This window comes from Hippocampus zosterae, chromosome 18 (genome assembly GCF_025434085.1).
Source record: "Hippocampus zosterae strain Florida chromosome 18, ASM2543408v3, whole genome shotgun sequence".
In the NCBI taxonomy this organism is placed as follows: domain Eukaryota; kingdom Metazoa; phylum Chordata; class Actinopteri; order Syngnathiformes; family Syngnathidae; genus Hippocampus; species Hippocampus zosterae.
The window spans coordinates 9174387-9186362 of NC_067468.1; the positions used below are offsets into that span (position 1 = coordinate 9174387).

The following is an 11976-nucleotide window of genomic DNA, read 5'->3' on the forward strand; positions in this document are numbered from 1 at the left end:
ATTCTCTTGTCTTCCAAGAATAATGTTTGCATTTAAAAATACTAGTAGTAATAGTCACATGATTATGGTTCTAATTGAAGGGAATGAAGTCATGAAAAAAGACTTGGGCTGGGATTGCATTATAATAGCCTTGTAATATGATATGCTTTATTATTATATCTAGCATGGTACTAACATGCCATCATCGGTGTTTTTAGTTTATTTTTCTGTCTTTATACATTATTATTTGTCTCGTCACTGACGGTTACATTTTTTAAAATTAACACAAGAATGACATTTTACATGTAGAAGCAATGTTGCGAGACGCATATTTTAGATTCTTTGAGTTTTTAAAATTATTTATCTCGAAGGCTTCTAGATTTAAATAAAACAAAATGCCGTTAAAATATATATATTTTTTCCTTTTTATTTATTATATATATAGAGAGAGAGAGAAAATAAAAAGGAAACGTAAAGACTAATTATTGTCCTGTTGGGTATTAGATTTTTGAAATGATATTATTTCAAGCACCATCTTTATTTTTTACCCCCCGTCTCCATTTATTTTGATGGGGTGGTATTTGGTCCGAGTCTGTCCAGTCACCTTGACAACATTGGCCCAATGACAGCGCACACGCGAACTAGGCCAGCCAATCAGAGGCGGCCCCCACAAAGCTGCGCATCGCGCGCACATGCACTCACGCGGGCACGTATATTCTGTTTTTTTTTTCTCTCGCCATCCATGCGCACGCAAGTGACATGAGGAGCGTCACTACCATGCTTGTGTTCCTTGTCCGAGTTGTGCAAGGAGCGCTGATCAAGCAGCAGCCTCCCCAGGAGCCGGGTTGCCCGGCCTGACTCGGCGTTTTCTCCCCGGTGACAGCGGAGGCCAACTCGTCGCATCTTCCCAAATCCTCCTCCTCCTCTTCGCCTCCCTCCCGCCATGGCCCTGATGACTCTGCATCGCTGCCCCAGCCCGGGTGCAGCATCCTCGGCCAGCAGTGCGGTGGAGGTACGGAGAAATACATGGAACTAAAATAAATGTGATTTCATAAATAAGGCGTGGGTCGGTGGGGAGGGAAGAGTAGAGGCACTGGCAGTCGCTTTGACTTGAGTCAGCACAGCAACAAAGTCCTCCTTTGGTCACTTTATGAGGCACACTTGTCCGTATAAAAGCGACGAGGATCAGTTTTGTTTTGCTGAAAAGTGTTCCTTATATTTGGGCTTATGCAGAAGGCCAAAATTTTAGGAACACCCCTCACAAAATCATGTCCATGGGTTTGAATGGGAGTGAGTGAATGTTTGGTTTGTTCAGCCCTCGAGCAGCAGAGGGCAGCATATCCCCACAAAGGCCTTGCTTAAGTGACTACTGTAACTTGCTTTGAGCATGAAACTTTTTTTTCTGCTACTTTACCTCCCACCAGGGTTTTTAACCTATTTTGTTTATGGAATATGTATATGGAATGTTCCTCTGCGCTTGAAGATTTTTTTAGGTTTTTGAAAAAAAAGAAACCACACTGACTTTTAAGTGCCGATACTCCCCTTTTTCGACTGTTGCCAGGTAAATTAGGCAGTGTAGCTACAAATCATTGTGACTTAATTAATTACTCAGTTAATTATTCATATACTGTCCATAGGAAGTAAATAATAACATTTTTTTTTAATTCTAAGTTGTAAAAGTCCGACTCACCACCACCATGCAGGCCAACTTCAAAATAAAAGGCTCCTGTGGCTATTGTTTTGGCGTCAATGTACAGTATTATTCGAAAACCTTTCTTTTGAAGTTAGCCTTTTCCATGGCAGCGTATTACGTTCTGAGAATGTTTGCAGCTACCCTCGACTGGTCGCCAGCTAACTGCACCAAAAAAATTCGTCACTCAGAATGAAAATCTTTGGTTTGCCTCTTCAGGATTTATCCTCAATGTGATGTATTCAATTTTTCAAAGCTTTGCCTTGTTTTTTTAATCTCTTCCAGGACTTTGGAAGTGATGAGGATCGCAAAAATAATCAATGGTGGGTTTGTCCTCTTTTTGCTGTACATATGGTTTTTGATGGTGTCACCCACTTCTCTCGCATTAAGTCATTTTTACCTAAAAGAAGACTGCATCGTCTTTAAATGCGGATGCTTTTTTTGTCTCTACGTGATAAGTGCGCTGCAAACGACTGCCACCAGTCCAGGCTTGTACCACGCTTCTCTCGCCCAAAAACTCTTAAGTCCGTCATCTGTGGAAATGGGAGTGTAAATGCTCATTTGTCTCATGTACCCTGCGTACATGGAAATATTTTTTTCAGAAGCTAAATGTGCACTTGTCTACCTTTCTGTTACTCTTCCAGTAACTGTGTGTCATGACAATCTATGTTGTGGCATGACCAATCCTGTCTTGTGTGTCGTTGTCAGCCTCAGCGAGAGCTTCTTCATAGTGAAGGGAGCCGGCCTCTTCCTCCAGCAGGGCGGCAGCACAGAGCCACCCGACATGCCCACTCAGCACAAACACGCAGGTTCACCCAAACTTACAACAAAAAAACTGGGGAAAATAAAATCAAGTCCACGTTGGCAATGTGTTTGTTTTTTCTTTTACAGGAGACTTGCCTCAACACCTGCAGGTCATGTTTAAGATACTCCGCTCGGAAGATCGCATTAAGCTGGTACATATTTAATTTTTCTTACGTTTTCGTCAAGCTTTTGCAAAACATGTGTGAATCGTAATGCTAATGAAAAAGATGGTTGCAGTCAGTCAAGTTTGTTTTGGTCTCTTATGAAATTTTATCTTAGTTTTTGTATTATTAGATAATAATATGTATTTTGACCATCAACGTGTAATTTACTTGTCAGACCGATACTGGTACGAGAACTCAACTTTTCAGAACTATGTGATATTAAGTAACCGATACCACTTGTACTCTTGATGCATAAAATTCCTTTTGAACTAATGTCAGATAATTTTCATGAAAGACATTTTGTTTATTTCTGGGAAAAGGGAGAGCAGTCACTCTGCAAAAGACAATTAAGTTCACAATGGGTGAATTTTTTATTGCCTATATCCAATGCAGCAAATATGCAGTATATCATAATAATTTTAATATATTGATGTTAAATGATATAAATAATTGACTATAACCCAAATTATATATTTTAAGCAATTCTAAGCATCTCGTGTCTGTAGTTAACTAAATCCTGAAATGACTTCCTGGTGTTTGTCAGGCGGTGAGACTGGAGAGCGGCTGGTCGGAGCGTGTGCGATACATGCTGGTGGTGTATACAAGCGGCCATCAGGACACGGAGGAGAACGTCATCCTCGGGGTGGACTTGGCCCACCAAGACAGGTTGACCATCTCTACTATAAGCGTGTCATCCAATTCTTACTTTTTTTTTTTTAATCATGGCCATGCCCCTCTCGAAAAAGCTGCTCCATCGGGATGGTGCTGCCACTGTGGAGCGATACCAACATACACTTGGATGGAGACGGGTAAGATGATATTTATACTTACAACTAGGCTGAACCTGGTTTTGTTATTTCCGTTTTTGTTTATTTGGTTGGGGGGGGTTGCAGTTTTTTTTTAATATTCTCAAACCTTTGACTGGGAATTTACTGCACAGTGGGGAAGCAGTGAATTACCACTATTATTCTTTTTATTTTTAGGTTGGGGGGGCGGTGTGAGAGGAGTTGTTGACGTAGTCACACTGTGTTTGTGTGTACAGGTTAATTTTACTGACCTCCAGTGGCGACGCAGTGAATTACCACTATTATTATTTAGATATTTTGGAGTTGTTGTTGACGTCGTCACATTGTGTTTGTTTCTAGCATTAACCTGCTACCATTGTGTGCGCGTAAAAAGCTGTAGGAAATTTCCACGGGTCCTAAACGTTCACACCAATCAACCCCCAACCCCCCATGCAACTACATTGTGTGGTCATGTTTGTGTGTACGTCCCACAACTGTTCTCCTTGTCATCTTTTTCTTCTTATACTTTATCTTGTTCTTCGTGATGTTTTTCCATCTTTCAGAGGCTTCAGTGTGAAGACGGCGGGGCGCTCTCATGCCTTCAAGCCCGTGTCCGTGCAGGCCATGTGGTGAGTTGTCATAGGTGCCATAAGTACTGATACGTGGTCCAATTTCAATTCATCCTTATATGCAGTATGATTAGATAGATATCTACATTCCTATTTATAAAATAACATTTTTTTCCCCTGCATCGGATGCTATATCCAATATATTTCCCGACTTTGGGATCGATCTTCTTCTGTCCATCCCACCTTACAGTATATTATTGGATTTATATATCAATCTCAGGTTATTGTTGCCCCCCTGTGCTGCTTAGGTTCGCCCTTCAGGTGGTGCACAAGGCGTGCGAGGTGTCTCGCCGCTTCAGCTACTTCCCCGGCGGCCCGTCCTTCGCATGGATGGCCTTCTACGAAAGTCGCATGTCGTCCGAGCAGAGCTGCGTCAACGAGTGGAACGCCATGACAGACGTGGAGAGCACTCGCCCCGACTCACCTGCCATCTTTGGGGACCAGTGAGTCCAAAGTCTTTTGTCTTCTGCATATGGGCATACGTCGACATATGACTTATGTTACTTATTAGCACAGACGGGAGAATCGGGTCACATGATTTTCTGATGTGTCCCCTCCCATAGGCCAACTGAAAGGGAGCGAACGGAGAATCTCATTAAAGCCAAGCTACGTGGCATCATGATGTTCCAAGACTTGGAGAACATCACTTCCAAGGAGGTGTGTCCCCACAAGTGGCCACCACGCTACATACAATTACTCCAACTTTTTGTTTGTTTGCTGGGGCCAGATCCGCAACGAGCTGGAGCAACACATGAGCTGCAACCTGAAAACATTTAAGGAGTTCATCGACAACGAAATGCTGCTCATCCTGGGTCAGATGGACAAGGCCACGCCCATCTTTGACCACGTCTACTTGGTGAGCCACCACCGACTTTATAGTAATTCAGCCTACACACATACACACAAACTGTCAAGGATTTAAATGACAATATTTCTCGTCCTGTAGGGCTCGGAATGGAACGCTTCCAACCTAGAGGAACTTCGTGATTGTGGGTGAGATGAGTCATATCAATATGCCAAAGAATGCTTCCCAATTGGCTGATCACGCCATATATGGTCATGGCAATCGAAAATGAACTTGAGCGAAATTTCATGTTTTCAAGGAGTATCTTACAGGGTTTTAAAATGCAGCATGTTTACAAGAAAAATTATAGGGTCTTCCGCCCTCTTTACTCTAAAATCCAGTGCTAACAACTGCCTTCAGATTTTAGATGACATTCTTATTGTGCAGAATCAAGAGTGAAAGCGGCTTAAGAATTACACGGAATAAAAGAGAAGATCTTTGGCTTGTTGTTTTTCAGCGTCGGTTACATCCTGAACGTGACGAGAGAGGTTGACAACTTCTTCCCGGGCATCTTTTCCTATCACAACGTACGCGTTTACGACGAGGACGCCAGCGACCTGCTGGCCCACTGGAACGACACCTACAACTTTATTGTGAAAGCCAGGTGACGCCATTTACGATTGGAACTTCATGTTTTTGCACTCGGAGGAATATTCGCTCATCAGACACTTCATTAGGTACTCCACCCAAAAGCCAAATACCCTTTCAGGTGACAGCGGTTACTACAGTGGACAGCTCATCATGTGATCAGGTTACAGGGTGCCTGAAATGGTTACAGCAGATGACAACAGAAAAATCTAAAATGTGAAAAAAAATCAAATTTGGGTTGTAAATATAGGTCAGTGTGAGACTCCCGTACTGATGACGTTCCACGGGATTCTCAGTGTGTTTTTTACCCCCCCCCCCTCCCCCCACGCCCTACAGGAAGAACAGCTCCAAGTGCCTGGTACACTGCAAGATGGGCGTCAGCCGCTCGGCCTCCACGGTGATGGCATACGCCATGAAGGAGTACGGATGGCCCCTGGAGAAAGCTTACAACTTTGTCAAGCAGAAGCGCAGCGTCGCTCAGCCCAACGCCGGATTCATGAGGCAGCTGGCGGAATACCAGGGCGTCTTGGATGCCAGGTAACGCACATACAATCACGCACGGGATGCGTTCCAGACCCCTGCGCTATAGGGGAAAATTTGCACTGAAGAGCAACCATATATATATATATATATATATATTTTTTTTTTTTTAAGTTTCAAGCAAAACATAGAAACAAACATCCGCTAACATTCTGTTAACATTGTAATGCGAAATGCTACAGGCGGCTAACGGTGTGACAGCAATTCCACGTCTGCTAGCGTACTGCTAACATTTTCATGCGAAACGCCATAGGCGGGTAACGGTGGGACAGCAATTCCAGTTTCTCAAACAACTACTAGAGCAGTGCGGCCCGGTAGCCCAGTGGTTAACACGTCGGCTTCACAGTGCAGAGGTACTGGGTTCGATTCCAGCTCCGGCCTCCCTGTGTGGAGTTTGCATGTTCTCCCCGGGCCTGCGTGGGTTTTCTCCGGGTGCTGCGGTTTCCTCCCACATTCCAAAAACATGCGTGGCAGGCTGATTGAACACTCTAAATTGTCCCTAGGTGTGAGTGTGAGTGCGAATGGTTGTTCGTCTCTGTGTGCCCTGCGATTGGCTAGCAACTAGTTCAGGGTGTCCCCTGCCTACTGCCCGGAGACAGCTGGGATAGGCTCCAGCACGCCCCGTGACCCTAGTGAGGATCAAGCGGCTTGGAAGATGAATGAATGAATGAATGAACTACTAGAGCACACAAAAAAAATTCTACCTCGTGACACCCATCATCGCTCAAGATAATCTTTACAGACATCCCCTATGTTGACCTTTGCTAATTCTGAACAGAAGGAAGGAAAATGCTTAAATGTGTCCTGTTTTAGGTATTCGCGTCGTTGATTCTCAATTATCCGTGTCGATCCATTTCCATGGCCTTTTTTTTAAAAAAGCAACCAGCATTACAACAAGCTGTGGAGACCCGGCGTGGAGGAGGAAGTCTCGGACGATTTGCCAGCCTCAAGCGAGTGTTCAGAGCGCAATGAGGACAAAGAGGAGGCCTGGGGGGTCTGCGGGGCGTCTCCCTGCCTGGGTCTGGAGATGGAGCCCCTGGACTCTCTCAACTACAACTACTACTTTCGACGGTTGTCCGACTCGGCGCTGGACAGCGAGCCCTCTACGCCAGTACGAGGACCCCCCCTGCTGGGCATGGAAAGGGTCTTCATCGAGATTGAGGACGTGGAGCGAGACGCCCTCCTGGAGGACGAGGGCTTCCCCGTGGCCCACCTGGCGTTGCCAAGTGGCGGCGGCGGGGGGACGGGGGCGCAGACCTGTGGGCGTCTGGACCCCCTGGAGGACATGAGGCTGAGGCTGGAGTTCAGCACACTGGAGGAGGAAGACGAGGAGGAAGCCAAGAAGGAGGAGGCCGAGATGGCCGCCTTGGAGGGGAAGAAGCACGCGGAGGAAAGCCGTCTCGGGCTGGCCAACTTGAACACCAACAACAGCAACCGGCTGGCCGCCAAGCGGAGCTGCCCGGCTGCGTTTGACGTGAGTAGAGTAGAATCGCGAAAACCATGAATCATTGACACCCACCCTACGTGGGGTTTGTGATTGTCGGATGCCATAAGATGGCGGCCAAGCGCTTAAAAACAAGATGATCATAAAGCATCAACACCATGTATCTAGCATGTGCAGTCGTATTCAGTAGTGAAATTACTACACACAAAGAAACCATCGCTCAGCAATGGTGTTAGCTAGCACCTTAGCCTAAATGATCCATTAGCACAAGTTGACGTGACATCACACATGTTCCAACTTGAGGAACACCAACGGGGACGATTGGGATTTTTTGGTGGGGCAAAAGGTTCGGGATTGCCATATACGGCCCACAAACGCACATGACTTCAACAAATGTCTTTGGCACCGCGATTCCACAAGAAACCAGCAAAGTGATACTTTTGTCCAAATGAACCTACAAAATCACCGAATAATGCAGGCCCGGTTGGAAAGAGAAATCCATGAATAGGCAAATACTGAACATGCAAGGTATAATTGTTCCGGAGTAGGGACTTAGGAATGATTCTGAATAAAGTCACAGTGCCATTTTTTTTTAATTTCTCAAATTTCGCACAACTCTGTGTTTTTGCTAGAATTGAAGTATCACTTGTTTTTGTGGGTCCAAAATCTGCCTCACAATTTTTTTTCTCAAATTTAGGAATAACTCTAATGTTCACGTTTTCAACATTTCAACACTTTTAGTATTACTGATGACATTGTCGTCTTATCGAGTCTTTTACCATTTTCTCCTTGCAGGACAGTGCTAGCACGGGCAACCCTTTAAAAGTCAAACCCTCCTACCAGTCCTGCAAAGACTGCTGCCTTCGTCTACCGCAGGGTCGGCGCTGCGACCGCCCGTCCGGGACGCGGTCCCACCGCCTCAACCCCTCTCACCCAACTCGACACTGCACCCTCCCCACCATCTGCATCGACCCCCCCGGGACCATTTTCATTTCACAGTCTCTACCGGATCCTTCCCCGCCGGTCTCGGCCCAGTCCTGCTCCTCCGCCGAGGTCCCACTTCTACGCCAGAAACTGGTCTCGCCCATGAGTTGTGAAGACCCCACACATGCTTGCAACTCGGCAGACGTAGAAGTTATGGACGAACCAGAGGTCAAAGGACAGAGCAGTTCTCAGGCTTAGTCGGAAATTGAGTGAATCAAAACAAGACACAAAGTATTATGGACTTGTGAAATCAACCCCAAAACATAAATTAAACAAGAATTTAGCAATTTGTGTTTGAAGTGGCAAATTGAGTCTTTGGTGCATCCTAGAAAATGTGTAAAAATACTCCGTTGACACCATTTTCACCAAATGACACGAGTGGGTGGACGTTTCTTTCATAAGAGGACGCACGAAAGGAGCAAATTGTTGTACTTTCACCGTCTCCTATTTATGAATTTTCCCTAATGACACCCTGTTGGAAGCGGGTAAATTACACAAATGGCTTTTTTTGTTGCTATAATTCATCTGATTTGGATGTAACCTGGCATCTAAGTTCATTTTGAGGATCTGGGGGAACACCCCCCAAAAAACAGCTCCGTCACAGCTTTCTTGTTTTTGTTGAACTGTAGCCTCTCCAAAGACATTGTTTACAGTGTTTGTTTGGCCGAAGTTCCTGTTTTTGGTGTGCTCACACTCTTACATTCACTCTTTCTCACACACACACACACACACACACAGATGCCTACACAATGGGTCAAATCCAGAGTAAAGGCAAAACCTAATTATTGAAATCTAACTAGTGGAGCAAGCTGGCAGCTCCTTGGGATCCAGTAAACATTAGCTAAGGTACAAGAGGAAGTATTGCAGTTTGTCTTTAAAAAATCCACACACAAAATGTCCCACGTGGTGGTTAAAGAACACGCAGTCAGTGCGCTATCTGATAAAAGTCTGCTCCCAAAAATGAATGACGGTCAAATGCACCCTACCAACCTTCAGTACTGTAACATTGCTAATTGTTTCACTGGACTTTATTTTACAGTCTTCAGTTTTTTTTAAAAAAATAAAAGCATGGAAAGTGTGACACCCCCCCCCCCTCTCAAAAAATAAATAACAGCCGAATCTCTTCTTGTGCCTCCCCCTTGGGACTCTTAATTAAGTTATTCACTTAAAGACTCTTTAGAGGAAAACAGCCAGAAAGAGCGTCACGTTTGGGGTTTTTTTCAAGCGATTTGCACAGTAAGTATTCCCGAAATTCCCATTGCTTATATTTAGCATTTTTGTACCTGGTATATTTACATACAGTACGTGTCATGTGTTGTTCCTACTGAATATGTTAATTTAAACACGTTTCATCGAAGACAATTGAAATGGAAAATCTTCAACGTTTACCGTGTCCGACGCTACAATTTACCGTAAATTCTAGAAACGACGATATTAAAAAAAAAAGAACTGTATTACCCTTCTCAAATTGCATACTCTTTATACATTTTAATGACATTTCTACCCCGCTTTCATCCTCGGTGTCCGTGCTAGGTCGATCCTATGGGGAAGTGTTTACAAATGTCAAAATAAATGTTTTATATTCACTAAAAAGAAGAATTAAAAATAAATAAATAAATAAATAAAAATGCAAAGCAGGGTAATAGGTTGTGCGCTCCAAGTCACAAGTCTTCGATAAAACGCTGTGCTAGCGGATGAGCGAGCGAAAACAAAGCAGGCGGGGGAACTAGTCTCCCTTCGCTAGAATAGACGTGCGGTGTACAATCTGTGGTTGAAAACAAGACCAAAAAAAAAACTGATGTCAAGAAATAAACGTTAGCGGCACTTAAGTAACATGTCAACATTCGTATTTTGTTCAACAAGTTCAAAACTAATGTTGGGAAGGCTGTGATGGCACACAAGTACATGATAACATGAATAGATAACAAATACGACATCGTTTAGTCCATCGTATTAAATGTTCCACGCTCCTCTAATGGAGCAGATTTACGCAATTATTTAATGGTTTAATTTAATTTGATTTTTTTTCCGTTTGTGTGTATACATCACCAGTCGGACGGTTACATTGTATTTGTGCAGAACATATTTTAATCCGTATCAGATTTTTAAAAAGGGACGGATTCTGATCAGAAGATGCTCAATTCTCTTCTGTTTATTATTTTTTTTCCTTACACCGCCATGACGCATATTATGATTTCACAATATTATTATTCTGTCATTTGAACCATAAATAGTGAATCCAGCCTAAAATGGTTGCTTCCGAATGGCGCTCATTTAGTTTTGATGGCGATTTGATGAGACTTTAGAAGCAGATTTCCCCCCCCAAAAAATTTTTTTAAACACTGTATTTCTTCCTTTACATTTGCAAAAGTACTTGATGAATATTGAATTGAATACAACTTTATTGTCACCATACAGCACAGATGAAATTTCAATTTCAACGAGTCAGCGCAATTGATACGTGTCATTCTCTAATGCAGTGGTCACCAACATGGTGCCCGCGGGCACCAGGTAGCCCGTGAAGACCACTTGAGTAGCCCGCCAGTGCCTGGACATTGTGATTTGCTAGTAGAAATTATGATTTAAAAATGCAAACATTGGCAGTACTGTGAGACATTTCGAAACACGATCAAAGTCTGACAATTTAAATCATCAAGTATTAAAAATAACACATCCTCATATTATTGAAGGTATTTTGGACAAATATGTTATTTCAGACGTGTATCAATTTGGTAGCCCTTCACACAATCGGTACACATGAAGTTGCTCTCACCCTCAAAAATGTTGGTGACACCTGCTCTAATGTTTAGTGATGACTGTTTTGTGTTTAGCAACCCTCCGTTTCAAAATCCAACCTGTTGTTTTGCATATGTAGCGTTTGCTTCCAGGCCTTAAAATAACCATTCCGTCCTCTACGTGGCATTTAACTCAGCTGATCTTTATCCCCGCCGTTTTGCAATAATCTCTCCTATCCTTCACCATCCATCATCCGTCAAACCCCAAACAAACGGTTGAGGGCAGGCGTCAAGCCGCGTGTGATTCGAGCCGTGAATTCTGGTTGACCTTTGCATGGGACGGCGTAACCAAAACAATCGACGGAACAAACAAAGGCATGTGTCCAAAGCGGCACAGGTGGCAAATTTCGTCACACTCTATGGAAGTACAGATACTTGTACGTGTGTGTGTGTGTTCCTTTTTTTACACTTTAAAAACTCCGCAAGATCTCAATGAATCAGTCAATAAGATCTCCGCCGTCGTTGACTTTGCCGATTTTCATTTGCCTTTTACATTTTTTAATGTTGTGATATAATCCGAGAAAGTCGTAAAAAGTTCCGAGGATATTTTGAAAAAGTAATCAGCATTAAGTACAGATGTCTGTGTTTAAATGTAAGGAGTCAAAGTAAAAATCCGACAGAAAAATGAATACTCGTAAAAGTACGGACAACCAGAAAAATCCACTTAATTATTAGTACTTCCCGCCCCACCGCATACGACTTCACATTGCAATGTGATGCCTCTGAAGGG

The 11976-nt window shown here is 43.6% G+C and overlaps 1 protein-coding gene across 2 annotated transcripts; it reads left to right on the forward strand.

The window, feature by feature from the left end:
* Positions 1 to 499: 499 nt before the first annotated feature.
* Positions 500 to 9576, forward strand: ssh1b (slingshot protein phosphatase 1b). 2 transcript variants are annotated; one of them, XM_052050636.1, is made up of 15 exons: positions 500 to 991; positions 1955 to 1992; positions 2314 to 2478; positions 2561 to 2625; positions 3182 to 3303; positions 3384 to 3446; positions 3986 to 4051; positions 4300 to 4494; positions 4615 to 4708; positions 4779 to 4907; positions 4998 to 5044; positions 5353 to 5499; positions 5820 to 6020; positions 6903 to 7497; positions 8263 to 9576. In XM_052050636.1, exons 2-15 carry the CDS (start codon positions 1968 to 1970, stop codon positions 8647 to 8649), a joined length of 2301 nt encoding a protein of 766 aa, XP_051906596.1. In that variant the 5' UTR covers positions 500 to 991; positions 1955 to 1967; the 3' UTR covers positions 8650 to 9576. The 2 variants fall into 2 exon arrangements, with proteins under 2 accessions (XP_051906596.1, XP_051906595.1); XM_052050635.1 differs by having other exon boundaries at positions 503 to 991; positions 2378 to 2478.
* The last annotated feature ends 2400 nt before the right edge of the window (positions 9577 to 11976 follow it).